The following is a 19,263-nucleotide window of genomic DNA, read 5'->3' as shown; positions in this document are numbered from 1 at the left end:
TGCTCAAGCTATGCCCAGTGTGGTACGCAGTCTCCTTCTGTTGCCTACACATCAAAATGCAGAACTTTATCTCCTTCTCCAGCACCATGTCTGCCTACATGCTGCTGTTTCACACCATGATGATAATGGGTTAAACCTCTGAGTTGTAAACCAGCCTCAAGTAGATGTTTTCCTATATAAGAGTTCCTGTGGTCATGGTGTCTCTTCACAGCTATCTAAGATACTGACATAAAACTAGCCAGCACCACACCCCTAACCCAAAAAACATTGACAACGGTACATTCTTAGTTTAGGTTATAACTTACTTCCATTCCAAGCTAGGATATAGTTTACTATCTACAGGAGCTGTTGGGGCCACGTACCAATCCAGGTTTAAATTGAAATTATTTCAGTATCCTCTAAGACAATGGTTCTCAACTTGTGGGTCACGACCCCATCAGATATCTTGCATATCAGATATTTACATTATGATTCATAACAGTAGCAAAATTACAGTTATGAAGTAGCAATGAAATAATTTTATGATTAGAGGTCACCACAATATGAGGAACTGTATTAAAAGATCACAGCATTAGAAAGGTTGAGTACCACTGCTCTAAGACAACTAAAATAAATAAAAACCTAACAATATTAAGTTAACAAATGCTAAAGTTGCAGAAAAACTTAAACCATCAAACATAAAATGGTACAAACATTCTGGAAAATTACAGTTTATTACAAGGCCAAGTACATGCTTGTAATACATACTTAGCTCACTTATAGGTATTTGCCCAAGAGAAATAATATTTGTGTTCAAGCAAAAGACATTAATGAATGTATATAGTAGCTTTATACATAATGTCCCCAGCCTGGACACAATGTCAATATCCTTTAACCATTATATACACTGTATCCACACACACATACACAAATATTTCTAAGCAACAAGAAGGGATAAACTACAAGTACATACAGCAACACAGGTGAATCTCAAGAGCATTGTGCTTAGTGAAAAAGCCATACTGGATGGTCTAAACTCAAATGGATAGCATGTTTTCAAGGAAAATTTTAGTGGCCATGTTAGCTAATTTTATGCCAACTTGACACAAGCTGGAGTCATCTCAGAGGAGGAAACTTCAATTGAGAAATTGCCTGCATAAGATTAGGCTACAGGCAGGCCTGTAGGGACTTTTCTTAATGATTGATGTGGGGGGGGATCCAGCCCATAGTGAATGGTGCTACCCATGGGCTGGTGGTCCTGAATACTGTAAGAAAGCAATCTGAGCAAGTCATGAAGACTGAGACATTAAACAGCACTCCTCCATGGCCTCTGCATCAGCTGCTCTAAGTTCCTGACCAGTTTGAGTTCCTGTCTTGGCTTCCCTCAGTGGACTGTAATTTAGGCTATACAAGACAAGCTGTTTCATCACAGCAATAGTAACCCTAACTAAAGCAACGGCATGGGGAAAAAATTAACATTGTTTTCAATTACATGCCATATAAAAATTATGATTGAATTTGAAAAGTTTGTTCTAGTACTTGAATATTTTATAATAAACTTTTGGGATAGTTACCATTCAAAACCCCCCAAAATTCCTTCACAGTTAATATAGTTAAGTTAAATGTCCAATACATTTTTTTGTCAAAGATTCAAAATGAGTATGCAATCAATCTGCTCAAAGCTATATATCAGAGTGGGTGCATAAAATACATTAATTTCTTAAACTATGGGAGAGGATTGTTTTTAGAAAAAGAACTTAAAAGTGAGGCAAAGATACTTAGCAAATCAAAATCCACTTAACTCGGACATCTTTATGTAAGGCACACTTTTCAATGAAGTAAAATCATGCTGCCTGGCTGTCTATACTATTGAAATTCAATATAGTCTGCTGACTTCAGTCTCAGAGCTTCACCCTCAGTCACAGTCATGAGAAATCAACATTCTAGATTGATGTTTTTAAGAAATGTGAGTACCTCTGGTAGAACTTAATACTCCTGTGCAGGTAAATCAAATCACACCTTATACTTTTTGTGTGTTTTACATTGGTTTAGTTGAGAGATATTGGGGGGGAAACATTGCAGTTCAAACAGCATGAGCTTTTAAATTATCTAGAATCATTTTCTTACATAACAGAAGTCATTTGTCCAGGGCAAGAATTAGAGGAACAGAATCAGAAACAAAAGTTCCCCTTATTCTCAGTCAATGGTCATGCTTCTGGGACCAAATTATAGAGTCCCAGATACATTTCTGTTAATTAGACATTATTAAAATTAATTTGCTAAAACAATTTGAAAGTGACATCACTTTTAGTACTGTGCATCAATACTAGACCCTGGAGCTACATGGATTCCTTTCCTTTCCCAGTTGAATACAATTTAGTTGGACTGAAGTGAAATTTTGGTCCAGTTAGGACAGATAGAATTTAGTGTACACTCAGCAAACTTTATTTAGTAAGTTATGATAATGATTAATAGCAATGAGCTTTTACTAAATATATTTTCAAATTATTTAAAACTCAAATTGTTCATCATCTCACTAGAAAATCCTATTTCAAACTTCTAGTACAACGTCACCTGGTAATTGGTCTGTCTGCTTACTCTCCCTGGTAATCTCTTGTTCTCTGTACTTTCCAGATCAAAGTGCCATCAAGCTCCCAAACTATTACTCGCACATACTTCCTGTGAGGTGTGCAAAGCCAAGACAACTTTCTATGGGTGTGTATCATAATAAATAATCATAATGCCTAAAGAGCAATATGAAGCCAACTCCTCTTTCCTCCATTCCAAAAATATAACATGTCTGCATGCAAGTGACTGCAAGTAATATCAAGCTAGGAAGATCATGGAAATATACACAGGAACACACACACACACACACACACACACACACACACACACACACACACACACCAAGACAACAAATATCAGTGCCAGTATGAGTAGTCCATGTTGCCATAATTCTAAATAGAAGAGAGGTGTGTAGCCCTTAGGGTGGGCTTGGAATTTGGGAAGACTTCCAAGTTCTTTCCTTTCTCATCCTCTTTCCCATCATCTCCCTTAGAAAACTTGTTCAATTCCACCTCTTATTATTACTCCAAGGTGTAGATTCTGAGGTCTTAGACCCACATTTTTAAATATTTGCCAGGCACTGAGTCTGACGGCATCTCTAATATAGCCAGCTCTTCTCCTGATTTCCTTATTTTTCCTATCACATTTCCTAGGAAACCAAACACGAAGATAGTAATTTCTGGTATGTACTCACCTCTCATACCTAAACAGCCTTGCCAAACCAGCCATTCCTACTGTCTTAGAGTCTTTAATGTCCTCCTCTTCCGTTCTGTTCCCAATCAGTACTTGACTATGGGGTTCATTTTGTTTTGCTTTCTAACTTGGCTTCTTTCTTCAAGTATCTCCCATTATCATCCATTACTTATTCTTCATTCCCCTGAATAGCTCCACCTTGGATTAGAGAGCTCCAATTAAAGAGCCTCCACTAGCTCCCCAATGCTCACAAATCTGTGCTCCTGTTTTGTTTGTTTTGTTTCTCAAAACCGGGTTTCTGTGTGTAGCCCTGGCTGTCGTAGATATCACTCTGTAGACCAGGCTAGCCTCAACTCAGAAATTCCCCTGCCTCTGCCTCCCGAGTACTGGGATTAAAGGTGTGTGCTGCCACTGCCTAGCAAATTTGTGTTCCTTAAACCAACAGGAAAAACTCCATCGTCTCTTGAAAGCACCTTTATGTGTCTCATATGACAGCTAAACCAAAGTGCTGTCTCTTCCCCACTCATTTCCTACCTGCTCCTATATAAATATAGCATCCTTATATTTAAAATGTTTTAATACTATATCGCAGGTAAAAAACACAATGGGCCGGGCGTGGTGGTGCACGCCTTTAATCCCAGCACTCGGGAGGCAGAGGCAGGCAGATCTCTGTGAGTTCGAGGCCAGCCTGGTCTCCAAAGCGAGTTCCAGGAAAGGTTCAAAGCTACACAGAGAAACCCTGTCTCAAAAAAAAAAAAAAAAGAAAACACACACACACACACACACACACACACACACACACACACACACACAATGGTTCCTCTTCTCATAACTGTGACAGTCAGCAGACAGAAGCATCCTAAGGAAGAAGTTTATATTAACTCACAGTTTGTGGGACTATCAACTAGTCTTCGTGGTGGGAAGGCATGATGGCTGGCTTGGCTCTGTTCACAGTGTAATATCTTTAGAAGGAGCTGACTCACATTTCAGAAGGTCAAGAAGCAAACTGGAAACCTGGACATCACCCTTGAGGGTCACCCCTAGTAGTTACATCTGCAGGCTAGCTAGGCCTTACATCCCAAAGGTTCCACTACCCTCCAAAACAGCATCAGCAGCTGGGGACAGCACTGAATCCTATGAGCCTGTCGGGGAGACTTTAGTTCCAAATACAAGCTTTACACCCCAATGCTAAATCTTCCATGACGCTTTTCCTGCATGCTGAGCTGAATGATTTCTAGCAATCTAGAACTGCTGTCATGTCACTAATTGATGTCTATACAATGCTTCTTGCATAACATGCCTTATCCTTGTAGCTTATTTCCTGTTAGACTGCACTGCCTAGTTCTAGCTCTGTAAATATTCTAACCTGAAAGTATCATGTTGCTTAATTTCCCAAATCCCAAGCAATAGCAAAAGGTCCCCAAACAGTACACTATAAAGGACACAGGACCAAATACTTGAATCAGTATTTGAATGATGAATATAAAATGTGACCCACCACAGCTGTGATTCTAGCCCTCTAAATTGAACCACAAAGATCTTCCAAGTTTATAAGTGAGCTATATTTATTGTACACTTTCTGCATAGTAAGTACTAGAAATTATGTCATAAAGTAACTGGCATTTTCCCATGGGAACAGGTAATATCATTGGAGTACTTTTGACCAAAGACACATTGTCAAATAAATCATGGGTATGAATGGCATGCAATATAAGCAAAGATATGAGAACTATAAATCTAATAATTTGAAATATCCTGTGAGGTTTTTTCAAGTGGGCATGTATGTACTCTGCATACTTATTACACAAAAGGTTGCAGTGCAACACAAATCATACATGACTTACACAAACACTAGAATTAGTTTTCATGAATCTTAATAAGTCACCAAAACTGAATGGATCACTTTTTTTTTCTTTCTTGCTATTTAGAAATATGTTTAGTGTTTATCGTGAAAGGGGATGGTTCAGATGATTCAGTGTTCTTTCAACAGCATCGACAAAATCAGTTCCCAACGTGCCTACGAGGGTCCAGCGTCTCATGTTCAGTTTAAATCTTCAGACCTCTGAGCCATGTCCAAAAGTAGTTTGATAGATTTGGAAAACAAAGCCAGAGATCTGGCCTGGCTCTGTTACTCATATTGTGAATCATACACAACCTCTCTGAGCCTTGTTTATCTCAAAAGTACAGAGAGTCTAGAACAATAGCTACCTCACAAAGTTCTAGGAGAAAGACATTCAGAGATAATATAACTTAATTGCTTTTAAACTATAAAGCGTTATCAGGAATAAGCTAGTAAGCCTGGTACTGTGGGAAGCGACTGTAATCTCAGCACTCAAGAGACTGAAGGCAGTGAGTTTGAGGCAAGGCTGAGCTCTACATCCTGACCATTTCTTAGTGTTGATGGTAATATTTCACTGTTAACGCGTTTAGAGGTGCAAAGTTGGGCAGACAAGCAGCACGTTCCCCTGCTACCTAAATCTGGAATTTATTTGGAAACATTTGAGCTTCTTTGCAGCACTCTTCTTAGAGTCTATTTGACATCCTCTGGGGCTTCGCACTGTGCTGAAAAGCCATAAAGCAATTGTCATGTATGAAAAAGAGATTGTGGGTCATTGTGTTATCAAGGGTTCCCTTCATCAAGACAGGAGTTAGTTTTGCTGTAATTGTTTTGGTAAGCAAGATAATAAAATATGACTTTTATTTCCAAAGGACACACAACCTCTTAAAGATGTCTCTTCAAATGAGAAAAGGCAAAAAGAAAGAAAAAAAAAAAAAGAACAACAACAAAATTAGGGAGAAAGAAGCTTATGTCATGTGGGGAGATTTCAGGGTGCTTGTGAAAAACTGCAAGAAACAAAAGACTCTTGTGACCTCAGTTTCTTCAAAAACACAGAATTGCTCTTCATTATTCTTTCGTGGCCCTCCCAGGCATAGTGGATAGGAGTGAGTTTACTTCGGATTATTCATTACAACTGGCTATTGTTATTTGTTTATATGCTTCTATGAAAAAACATGTTTGTGCTGTTTGAGGCTTGCCCGCCATGTTCAGTTTGCTGTTGTGATTGCACACTTTACTCATGTGACTCTTCTTAACCCTCAGAGTATACATTGCCTGGTGCTTTGAATAAAGTTGGCTATTGATGAGACTTTAGCCTGCCTCATTTATTCACTCCATCCTCCCAGGTGCCACCACCTTTAGAGCAGTAAACAGCTTACAATGGTATTAGTAAAAAACGAAGTGTTATATGTCTGGAAAAGAACCTGTTATGTTCAATAGATCTAAAAAGAATAAAGATAACCCTGTGCACCTACACTATCACAACTCAGCTCCCAGTGTCAAGGAGGGAATAGAACAGAAGAGGATGCAGGATGCTGCATAGCTAATAGGGTACATTAACCAACTTTCCCTATATCCAGATCAAACACTTAAAAGTGTCACACTGTCCTAAAAGGAAACTAAGTATAGAGGAGGATGCTCAGAGGATAACCTGTGGGAGAAAGCAGGGGTTGCCTGTGCCAGGGTATGCACACACCAATCCCAGTGTCCTTCTAGTATCCAAGAATGATCATGGAAGTGGGTACCTGAAGAACTGCCATGATGGGCAGTCCCTTTTAAAAAACCATTTGTCTTGGGCCTTCTCTGTATATATGGCTACAGAAAGACTCAACTTCCCTTCCCAACATCCATATACATACTACTCTTAACCCAAGCCTAGATAAACATACCTTCGACAGAAATACAAGATGTTTGCTGAAACCCAACTCAGTCCAAGTCCTCTGGTTCTTTTTATCTACACAGCACTCCAGTCCACCTCTAACCCTTTCTAACAAGGAATTATTAAACAAGCCCCCACTCTGTTGTCCAACCTGCCTGGAACTCTTAATTCTCCTACATTAGCTTCTCAAGTGCTGGGATAGCAGGCTTGTCACTGTGCCCACCTCAAAGACTTTAGTGCACAGAGAATTTACATTAAAATGTTTGGTTAGATGCTAATAAAAATCAAAAGGTTTGAGTAAAAATTATTGTCTTCCAGCTTTGCCTAAAAATTAAATCTGTCAATACTGAACCCCTTCAAGATCATTTAAAATAATCTGCTGGACCAAGAAACTATCAGGCCTTTAAATAATCCCAGCTTACCATAATCTAGTACCACCATCCCTATGACATTTTGTTTGGTCCCATTTCACTTATTTGGGTACCAAATGGGTCCTGAAGATATCAGAAACATTGGAAATGGTCCTTAAATATGCAGCAACTACAGATGAGGGTGCTCCTACATCTGAAGGCCAGGGAATGTTTAATGGTCAGGCAGCTTCTGCTTGAACTACACATGTACACATCAAAGCCATGGTAAGCCCTGGCTCAGATTACTTCCCGTTGTCCTTTTGTGGCATTAAGGTGGGTTTCTTCAGTGAAACACAACAGTATCTCTTTGGCGTACATAGGCATTAGATTAAAAGGCTGACTCAGAACCATCGCTTCCAATTATAATAGGTTAGGCGCATTGCTTTTAAATTAATGGGGTCTGTGTTTTCTCATTCACAAAATGAATGGGTTTATCTAGAGTGATTATTACAGTAATTTTTATTGGCCTCTCTCTGTCTGTACCACCTCTACTTATCAAGAATCTACTTAGCAGTCAAGAGACCTTAAAAGTTTTACCACCTCCACAAATCCTCCCCAGACTTCTTTCTTTGCATGATTTAAGGTCATCACCAGCATATCCAAATTAGCATTTACTAATTCTCTAATTGCTTTGCTGTGTGTTGGTTCATTCACATTTACGAAGAAAACTCCCCTGGAAACCATAACTTTTAATTTTTAAATTTTTTTCCACAGCATGTTACACTTAGCTGGCATTTAGTGACTAATTATTTAAGCTGAACAAAGATACAGAAAACATGTATACAGTGGTAACCATCCCAAAGGGTGATTTTCATCAGCCTTCTTCAAATTAATTATCTTTACGGGCAGCACAACTTGACCATCTGATTTGGGTTGGCATAATCAATCAAGAAGTCTATTAGACATTGCTCATGATGATTGCTTCCACCCCCAATTGGAAAGCTCAAAAGGGAAAAAGAATGTGCAAATAAACATTAACTCACTACAACACCATATTACCCATTAAAATGTTTGATTCCCATTAAAATAAGGAGTGAGAAAAAGTTACCTAAAATTAAGAAAATAATCAGCTACTAGAAAAGGGGGCAGACATTAGATGTTTGAAAACTACAGTGAAAACTCCCCCCACCCTTTGGATGTCATCAGAATTCTTAGTAAGAGGAGACTAAGTTAGGATCTCCTGTGGGCGGGGATTTACCCACCCTCACCGGAAAAGCAGTTGGTACAGGCTTAACTTGTTCTAGTCAAACCTCCCCCATCTCCATGTTCACTCCACCCCCAAATAACTAAGGCTTTAGATGTGTGGTAAGTTCTTCCCTATAGAAGTAAAGAAGACAAAAATAAAGAATTCACATACAATTCCTTTCCAGACTATATTTCACTTAGATATGAAGTATTTGAGTAAGATATTTTAGGAGGAAATATGAAGTTTTTATTTTCCCCTGTAAATTTTGTAATTCATTCTTTGTTATTCCTTAATTTCCCTATTCAATGAACTTAAAGGAACTGACACAAGTTAACAGCTGCAAATGTTAATAGAACTAATACTAGTGGGCTGAAATTAGGACAATTTATAAAGTGATCTCTCTTGATGAAACTACACTAGATACCCATGCTTTTATCTAATCCCTACACTACAGAAAGATAATTCCTTCTGAGACTTGCAGTATAAACATAGAAGGCTTGAGGGTCTGGAAAAAGGGCGTGGGGGGCATTTACTCAGTGTGGAGTGGTTAAGAAATCAAAAGAGATCATAGCCCCAACTGTATTAAAAAGCTAGAGAAATACTGATTAAATGCCTATAAAAAGAATCCCTGCCGGGCGGTGGTGGCACACGCCTTTAATCCCAGCACTCAGGAGGCAGAGGCAGGCGGATCTCTTGTAAGTTCGAGGCCAGTCTAGACTACAGAGAGAGTTCCAGGAAAGGCGCAAAGCTACACAGAGAAACCCTGTCTCAAAAAAACAAACAAACCAACAAACAAAAAAAGAATCCCAACAAAGACCTAGTAAGGTTTTACAATCTGAGAATGAACGTCTCAAATTTTAAAATAAAAACGAAAAGGGGGTGTTTTTACAGAATGCCTATCCCAGCTTTCAAATCTTTCACTTGATTCTTTTTTGTTGTTGTGTTTCTATTTTGTTGCTGTTGTTTTTTGAGACAGGCTTGGTTTGTAGTGCAGCTGGCCTAGAACCCTCCATAGTCAATCCCCCAGCCTCAGCTCAGCAATTGTCTTGTGTGTGGTATTTTTAAAATTATTATTATTATTCTCTCATATATTACATCTCGACTTTGTCTTGTGTTTCTGGTCACCCAATTATTGGCCTCTTCAGAGAAAAACCTATCTCGTCTATCCACACACAGCTTGAAGAACTTAGGCGCTCTCCTCTAGCCATGCCCACACAGAGCATAAGCCGGACCGGAAAGTAAGCCAAGCCTCCTTACACTTTGGCCTCCACCTCCTCCATTTAACCTCAATAAGACCTTTTACTAGCCTAAAGCCTAGCCCGGTTTTCTCCCAGCCCTGTCCAATGAAACGCAGAGATCTCAAACAGACTCAGAGAAGGGGTGTCCATGTTTCTTTTCACCGAGGTCAAGGTCAGTTCTACTCTTCTAGGGTCCTCTGAAAGAAGAAACCCCAAACGGCATGGCTTTCCCATGCCTCATAAAAGGCATAATCCGGAATGCCAGACCATATTCTGTTCCTATAAGACCACACGCATGTGTGAGTTGGTTTGAAAAGCTTTGATGTTCAACCCTATTTATTGTACCATGCCTACGGCACGAAACACATTTAATCTTCTGGCATAACTTTGTACTGAAGTTGCTCCACACAACTACGGAAGACTACAGCCGACTACGTAATTTCAAGTCTGGAATGAAGTAGCCTCTGTTCCACTCCTCTACCGAACTTCCTTTTAAGGAAAAGCTCTGGAGACAGCCTACTGCGTCCGCCCCACAGAGGGACCTCCAGGTCCAAAGCTTCCGCAGCTGTCGGAAGGCAAAATCCGTACTTGGTCACCTGTCCTGCCTTCACCGGGACGGGACGGGGATCTTCACCACCGACTACTCCTGCGTTCGGTCCACTATTACCCGCCAAGGGGCGGGGCTTTAACTGAGACGACCACATCTGGTAACCTTGACGCCCAATTAGCAGGGGGGTCCCCAAAACGGTTCGGCCAATCGCCGCAGGCGAGCCAAGACGAGACGTGACGTCAGAGGCGATTAACTCGGCGCGTCACCCCGACGTCAGCCTCTCCTCCGTCGGACGTCCCGTCCGGAGCAAAACTCCGGCGACTTTGGGCCCCGCCCCCTCGCGGTGAAGGGCGGCCAATGAGGGCGGCTCTGTGGGGACCCAGGCCAATGAGCAGAGGCCAGGGCGGGGCGCGAGCTCGAGGGTGGGGCGGCCGGCGGCCGTGGAAGCCCGAGGTCTGGCTGCGCGCAGTCTATGACAGTACGTCAGCAGCGGGATGGCCGTAGCTGTGGCGGCGGCTGCAGGAGCCCGAGCAGCCGCGGCCGCAGTGGAGGCTGGAGCCCGAGCGGCGTCCGCGGTGGCACCCCGGGGAGTTTAAGATGGCGGCGGGGGGGGCGGCGGGGCTGCGGGAGGAGCAGCGCTACGGGCTGGCGTGCGGGCGGCTGGGGCAGGACCACATCACCGTGCTGCATGTGAAGCTCACCGAGACGGCGATCCGGGCGCTGGAGACTTACCAGAGCCACAAGGTGAGCGGCCGGCCGGCCGGCCGGCCGGGCAGCGCGCGGGGAGGCGCGGCCGCTGCGCTTTCTGCCCGGGCCCTGGCGCGGCGCGGGTGGGGCGCTGGCTCCCGCGGCTGCCTCGGCGCCGGCGGAGGGGAGCGGAGCGGGGCCGGCCGGGGCCGCCGACGCCGCGGTCCGAGGCGGCGGGGACGGGGGCGCGGGCGGGCGGGCGGCCCCTGGCGGCGGGGTCGGCCCGGTCTGGGCTGCGCCGCCGCTGCGGGACTTTCCGACGGCGCCCGCGGCGGGGTTCCTGACCTGTTCGGTCCCGAGGAGAGGCGTACGGCGGGCGACCGCCCTACCCACGGAGGGGGCGCGCGCAGCCACCAGTAAAGGACGAGGGCCGGCCGGCGGTCCGAGTTTTCGGGGGAGCGCCGAGGGGCGGTGAAGCCGCAGAGCGAGGGGCAGCGGCGCTCCGTGGGGGTGAGGACACAGCTCGTACTCTCGGGGACTTGGAGACACTGGCACCCCGCGTGTAGGCGGGAGCGTACACCGTGTACTCGGGAAGGCCGGGACACAGGCACTGCGGGGAGGGGGAGGGGGACACACCTTGCACTCCCGGGGACTCCGGCGCTCTGCGTTGGGTTCCCGGAGACGCACCGCGTCCCGCGTGGCAGCGAGCCTACACCACATCCCGGGGAGAGACACCAGAAGACTCAAAACATAAGTATAGCCAGGAACAGGACGGCAGGTTCTGGGGAAAGGAATTCTCGGAAGCTCGGCGTAGCCGAGAGGCGCCCCGCGTCCTGTGCTGACTCGCCATCTGTAGATGAGGAGCCAGCCCGAAGGTTGGGGGGGGGGGGGGGGACGACGACGACACAGGGCATCCTGAACAGAGACTCTGATCTCTTCCCGGGCCCCGGGGAGAAACCTGCTTGCCCCTCTCATACCATACTCCGAGCGCCCCTCTCCACTTCTACAGGAAGAGGCTCAGAGGCACAAAACCCGCAGTTGGAGTCCAAACCCAGCAGCACTTTCACACTGAAAGAGTGGGGCACCAAAAAGACACTTAACTAGCTGGGGGTACAAGGAAGCCGATTATGGACGTGCAGTAGGGGGATGTGGAGTAGGGAGACGAAAGTTGATATATTGTCGAAGGGAAAGCTATACCATATGTGGGACCAGTGACATTTTCTTCAGAGAGACAGAAAGAGCTACACCCCGCCGGGCTTTCTGAAATAGCTCAGTGCCTACTCAAGAATATATTCCAGTTCGTCTCATAAAACAGGCACAGTTCGGCAGAGGGACACCCGACTTAGACCTCCCATACTTAGATAAAAGTGGAGAAAAGAATTAACATCTGTTGAGCTCCCACTAGTGCCGGGCACTTTAAATGCATACAGAGAAAAATAGTCTTAAGCAAAGCCACCAGAGAGGCAGAAACCTGGGCCAGCAGAGGCTCCCACACACATGCATATACCCGGAGGAGGAGGGCACAAACAGTTGTGTACATTTTGGGAGTATGTGAGTCCACATGACAGGGTATTTATAAGCAGAAAAGGGAAATTCAGAGCATACTCTCGGGAGGCTCCCAAAGAGTTGGTTGGACACATGTTATGCACAGAGAAGCATATGGTGGAAAGTAGTCACAGGTTTTGTGGGGGATTGAGAGGAGGGCAACAGGGAGGAGAGCGAGCACAGAGAGAAATAAACCTTCTTAATGCCCTGGGAGAGTACCTCAGATGTGGCCAGGAGGCCAGTAATACAGCCACCAGTAAAGACCCAGAAAGAAATTTCAAACTGAATGTGCCAGGAACTGCACTCCAGACAGGTTCACAGGCAAGAAAGAGGCCAGCACCAGCATGGAGTGGGAGGCCCATCTGGGGAAAGCCAGATGTACAGGCAAGCACGGGGCCAAGGCTGACAGTGAAGAGAAATTCAGCCCTGCAAGATGGAGCGATAAGGTTGTGGGTTCTAAGGAAAGGGCATAGGAAGGAACGGAGTGGGAAGAAGGTAGGTCAGGGGTGTAAGAAGAGGAGCTTAGGCCCCAGCTGAAAAACAAAACAGACCTGGGGATAGGAAAGGCTGCAGGACAGTGGGTTGGGGAGTCTCCTCCGGGAACTGGACGTCTGGCAGGCACTTTGAGAGACCACAGGCAAACCGTACAGTTAAACAGTGATATTACACCACACACTGTCGGGAGTTGAAGAAAAGAGAAGGGAGTGCCCAGGGTAACTGAAGTGGTCTGCATGTCCCCTGAAGCCCTAGAAGGGAGTTTGTTTTCTTGTGTTTGTGTGGCCTTGCCTTCTGCCTGGTGTTTCCACAGGAAGTTTAGTTTTGCGGGGTGTTTAGAGTGGTCAGCTCACCTCTGTTTACATGTCAGTATCTTTCCAGATCTAAAATGACTTCACTGTCAACCCTCTACTTAGTTGATTATTTTTGTTTTTTAATGTTACTTATTTTAATTAAATACTAAAAGTCAGTGGCTTTGTTCTTAACTGTCCTTAATGCCTATTTCTGTCATCACTCGTTTTTCCATTCTGGCATTTAAATTAATGGATCGGATCAGTCACGTGTCTCTACTTTTCTAAATGTGAAGCCTGGTCGGTTAAATTAGCCTTAGAATTCCCATTCTCCGGAAAAACTGGTGATGGAAACAGTGGTATGCTGTGGGTGGGAGGGTTGAATAAGCTCATTTAGCACTTTGTTTTGGATGCCGCCTTGTTCCTGGGTTGACTAGCCCCTGTCCTTAGTTGTGTCACTTAAGGGATACTTTTTTTTTTTTTAAGGAACGCTTGTTAAGAGGCTGGGAAAATGGAGTCTAACCTAGGGTGAAGATGACAGACTGTTGTAGGGAAATGGGGAGAAGATGCAGCACTGAAGGCTTCTTCTCACCACCACTTACTGCAGGCTTCTCTGAAATACAGAGCTTGAGCCGCCCGTGGGCTTGCCTGGGTGTCTTTCTTGGTTCAGCCAGACCAGGGCTCCCCACATGGCACAGAAACAGTTGCTGGCAGCGCAAGGGTATTTATTTGGTCTTTTTCACTTCCCATCCTAAGAAGTAACTGCTGTTTGAGACTGTTGGCTTGTGGTAGATAATGGAAAAGTTTGAGGGTAGTTAAGCTTATCATCTCTCTGGGCTGGGGGGGTGATTTTTATTTCTTACATAAACTTGCTCCTGTACTAGTAGAGGAGGGTACTTGATGACAAATAGTTACCAAGAAGCTTTGACTTAATAAAAGGGATGATGAATTTTTTAATGACTTTCTAAGGGCCAACAGTGTTAACAACTTTATTTGCTAAATTAAGCGTCAAGAGTTCTTTTTGTCCATATTATTTTATCTGTTTGATTTGCTCTTCTAAATAATCCACTTGGCATGGGGCTTCACAGAAGTAGAGTTAGGAATTCAGAAGCTATGATTTAGGCAAGGTATATAATTCTATAGATATAATCAAGCACAAATTCTGGGTTCTCGGGGCTCATGGAAGCAGAATCTGATAGAGATGCTGAAATCTTGGTTTTCACAGATCACAATTCTTCATTGTTTCATAACACAAAACTTCATTTGCCTTCATTATTCAAGTTTTCTATTTTCAGAGAAATTTGGAGAATGTGAATGGGCATGCTGGGAGTTGCAGGTGGAATGAATGGCTGCTGGAATATGGAACCAGTTTCAAAAGTGCTTATATGTAAAATAATAACTGGAAGGTTACTTTCATGATTTACAGAAAGAAATCAGATATTTTAATACAGGTATCTAGGATGTCAAGCTTTGTCTAAACTTAGATGACTTTGAATTAAAAGGACAAAGAACAAAATTATCATAAATTACAGCTTTATGGTCTGTGATTGTGTGGTCTGCCTGTGCTCAGCATATGTGAGAAGAGCTTATATTACTATTTTATATTTCCCCCAAATGTCAAACTATATATAAAATTAAAATACATTTTAGCTGACTTTCTTACTAATACAGCCTTCTTTCTTTTGACATTTTAGTAATATACTTATATAATAAAAAAAGATCTCAAAACGCTGTTTTTAGAGTTTTGTTATTGCTGAGCCCATCAATTTGGTCTTTTTTTAGATTCCCGGGGCCTCACATTGAATGTAGGGCCTCACATGTGCTAGGCAAGCACTCTCTCTACCACTGAACTGTAGCCCCAACCCCTTTTGGAAAAAGAATCTCATGCATTCCAGGCTGGCCTAGAAAATGCTGTATAGTTAAGGATGGCCTTGAACTTCTGATCCTCTTGCCTCCGCCTTCCACTGTTTGAAGTAGTGTTGGTCTGCAAACATGGGGCTTCCTGTGTGCTAGGCCAAATCCTCTACTCTGAACTGAGCTATATTCTCCTGTTTCTTTCCTTGTTTTGAGACAGGGCCTTACTGAGTTGCTGGGGCTGGCCTTGAACTTCTCTATAGCTCAGGCAAATCCCAGTGAGGTACTAGAACTGGCCTTGAATTTACTCAGTAGTTCAGGTACATCTTGAACTTGTAACTCCCTTCCCTCAGCCTTTTATAAAAATGCTTCCTTGAAGCTTCAAAAGGAAGCCAGGTGGTGATGGCAGCCCATGCCTTTAATCCCAGCACTCAGGAGGCAAGGGCAGGTGGATCTCTGTGAGTTCCAAGACAGCCTCGTCTATAGAGTGAATCCCAAGACAGCCAGGGCTACACAGAGAACCCTGTCTCAAAAAACAAGAAACAAAAGCCTTCAGAAGTAGTTGGCTCAAATACTATTATGCTTTCCTAACTATAGCATAAATGTCTAACATGGCTGCCTTCGGGAGCATAGATATTCGTTTTGTGTCCCTGAAGATCAAATAGCAGCTGCCTTTGTGTAGGAATCATTTAATTCTTTTGTCAGCTCTATTGGCTTGAAATTATTATTATTATTATTATTATTATTATTATTATTATTATTATTATGCTTTGATTATTGTCATTTAGAAAAATGTTAGTTTGAAACTTTTACAAGTGTACTTAATTTTGAGTGGAGTTCATTATCTGTATTTTTAAAATCATGTATTATTTCTAGTTAGCCTGCTATGTCATTGTCCTTCATGGAAGCTCCAGATTGTGTGTCACTTGATCTTTTTTTTCTTTAGCCCTTGCTTCAGCAGGTGGTAGGACAAGCTTCCACCCTGAGGCTTTGTTCCAGATAAATTTTTCAGCAATTGATTCACTGTGGGTTAAGACGCAGAAAATAGGAGGCTGGAGATATGGCTCAGCAGTTAAAAGCACTGGCTGCTCTTCCAGAGGACCCAGGTTCCATTCCCAGCACCCACATGACAGCTCATAGCTGTGTGACTCCAGTTGTTAGGGGATTGGACAGCATCACATAGATATGCCTGCAAACAAAACACCAATGTGCACAAAAAAAAAAAGAAATAAATCATTTTTTTAAAGACACAGAAAATAATCATCCCGTGATGCTTCCTTTTTGCTCTCAAATAATTATGTCTATTACTTTTCAGCAGTCTGCTGTGTAAATCCAGCTGCCACCTTGGGGTCTAGACTTGTGCCACAGCAGTGCCAGTGTTGTCGGGTGTTACTGAGTAATACCGTGAGGTTTGCTGTAGATTCCATTTATTTGGCTTCAAAAGTGTAGCTAGATTTCATTTAATTCAAATGTTCCTACTTCTAGACCCATTTTCAGTCAGCCCTTGAGCTTCACATGCTGTTATTTTTTAAGCAAGGAAAGATAACTTCATGCCCCAATTCTGTATTACTTGAAAAGTTTATCCAAATGCTCAGTTCTCAGTGCAAAGGAGAGTGCTCCTTCCTGAAGAAAAATAATAGCCAGATTGCCTAAAAAGATAGCCAGGGGACCTTGGCACCCAGATTGGGAAGAGAGAAAAGGATCATATGTGAAGGCTTGGAACATGTTCAAGAAAAGAATTTAAAAGAAGTATAGCATTCTTGGAATGGCTTCCAGGGAGGCTTACCAAGGACAGTCCTTAGGTTCAGCCTTTCCGTTTGCTCCTTTCACAGGGAAGACTACAGAGGCTATGCTGTAGCACTTGACAGACAGTTGGTGATAGGGCCAGATGAAGTCAGTGCTGGGTCATTTTTAGTAATTTGCAGTGAACCTTTTTTTTGCCATAAGGATGCTCTGGAGCTGGCACCATCATCCAGCCATTTGGGGATAAATGTGGAATGTTTGAGAAGATAGCTCTAAAATATGATATGATGGGCATTTCTGCTTTTACAATAAAGGGGGGAAAAAGCATATAATAGAGCCCCACATTTGACTCCCTTACACACCACACCACACAGCTGTATAGAACATTTCTTACGACCTAAGCAGAAATATAGAAAAGCCAGTCTGGAAGATAGTATAATATAATGGTTGTGTTTCTACTGCCAGATTAAAGCTAAAAGACATGGCATAATTCAGGTCAGGTTCACCAGATAGAACTCCTTTCTCTGTCTTTGTTTTATTAATGGTTTTTCATCTTTTAAAAAACTGTCCTTTCATCTTGCCTAAATTTCTACCATCTGTAATTCCTGCTGTGGTGTTCGGGGTCTTGTGAATAAGTTAAAACTTCAGAAAGCACTGGTTTAAGAGTTTCTACTAGTACTTTGCTGTCATAGTCCAAACCTCTCTCAAATTGCTGTGTAACAGAAGACATGGGAAGATCGTATTAATCTACATGCTACTTAAAAACTCATGAGTCAGATCAGCACCTTGCATTGACCTCTGTTCTGCGGACATTTGGCTACTGGTTTCAGAGTAATTACATCATTAGGCTAGCATGGACTTCCTTGCTTCCTTCAGTCTTTTGTATTATTAGTTTAGAAATAAGCCTTGGGTATTAAGGACTTGAGCATTAAGATTTGTGGTGACTAGAAACTGGTCTGGGGGACCACATCTCCATCATACCAAGTGTCATAGGTAAGTAAAGAACAGTGGTAGAAAACCTGGGGCAGTTTCTGCTAATTGCCAGAAAGAACCTGTTTCTCTTAAGCCCGAGTGAGGGAGGAAAAAACAGCTGGGTTTAAGGGCACACCAGCAGGTTGGAGCAGGCTGATTATCTTACTGAGTAGTTTGGACTTTGTTCTTCATTACTGTGGGGAGACTGAGTGGAAATTTAAGGTGCCCTGAGTGCTGCTTTAACATGCTGGGTTTGGTGTTCAGGACTATAATGTGAATCTGGAAGGAGATGAGTTAGGAAGGAGTGTGGTGGTCCAAGCCAGAGATGATTGTGCAGTCTATGCTAGGTCTGTTGGTGTTTATTAGAGATGAACAGAGTCACTAAACCTTAACAAGATTTTAAAGGAGGAAGAGCATGTTGGGATTTCTTGGCATTGATAATAATCAGGGTACCTTAGTCTTTAAAAAAAAAAAAAGGAAAGTCAAAAACAGTTAGGAGCTTGAGATGGAAGTGGGTGGGAAGTAGGGGAGCTAAGGCAATAAGTATCATTTTTGGTGAAAATACATTCCATCTTGTCTGGTAATCAAAAGACATCGGTTGATTAGATAGTCTATATTTAAAAATAAAAATGAGAGCTGGGCGGCCGTGGCACCCGCCTTTAATTCCAGGACTCGGATGGCAGAGCCAGGTGGATCTTTGTGAGTTCAAGGCCAGCCTAGTCTACAGAGCGAGATCCAGGACAGGCACCAAAACTACACAGAGAAACCCTGTCTTGAAAAACCAAAAAAAGCCGGGCGGTGGTGGCGCACGCCTTTAATCCCAGCACTCGGGAGGCAGAGCCAGGAGGATCTCTGTGAGTTTGAGGCCAGCCTGGGCTACCAAGTGAGTTCCAGGACAGGCAGGGCTACAGGAATTAGAGACCCTGGAGGAGAGGGGGGGGGGGGGGGAGAGAGAGAGAGAGAGAGAGAGAGAGAGAGAGAGAGAGGAGAGAGAGAGAAAATATGAGTCTGAGGCAGATAGGTTTGTTTAATATACCATGCCTGTTCCTTTATAGGATGGAAATTATGGATGTTGTTGATGTTTTAAGGAAAATTGAAGTTAGAAAAAAAAATTGATTTGAATAGAGTTCTTACACTTTTGCTTGTATTTTATAGACTTCTTTTATTCAATAACCTCTATAAATTGCCCTTAATATGGCTATCATAGGACATAGATAATATGAAAATCAAATTTGACTTTAGCATGAAATTCAGAACTTCCGTTGTTTCTGTCATTAGTGACTACTGAAGTTAAGTAATTCTGTATAACATACCTGGGTTAACATTTTAAGTGTCAT

General features: G+C 43.1%; 1 protein-coding gene across 1 annotated transcript in view; it reads left to right on the top strand.

Moving 5' to 3' along the window:
* The first annotated feature begins 10,661 nt into the window (after positions 1-10,661).
* Positions 10,662-19,263, top strand: part of Ell2 (elongation factor for RNA polymerase II 2) — a 66,199-nt gene continuing 57,597 nt past the window's right edge. Inside the window, exon 1 of the mRNA XM_059276594.1 lies at positions 10,662-11,084. Coding sequence (XP_059132577.1) covers positions 10,938-11,084 — 147 coding nt within the window. The 5' untranslated portion in view covers positions 10,662-10,937. The remainder of the gene's footprint in view (positions 11,085-19,263) is intronic.

The sequence above is a fragment of the Peromyscus eremicus genome, chromosome 11 (assembly GCF_949786415.1).
Source record: "Peromyscus eremicus chromosome 11, PerEre_H2_v1, whole genome shotgun sequence".
Lineage (NCBI taxonomy): Eukaryota > Metazoa > Chordata > Mammalia > Rodentia > Cricetidae > Peromyscus > Peromyscus eremicus.
Note: the sequence above shows the minus strand (reverse complement) of the source record. Positions and strands in the feature narration are given on the sequence as shown.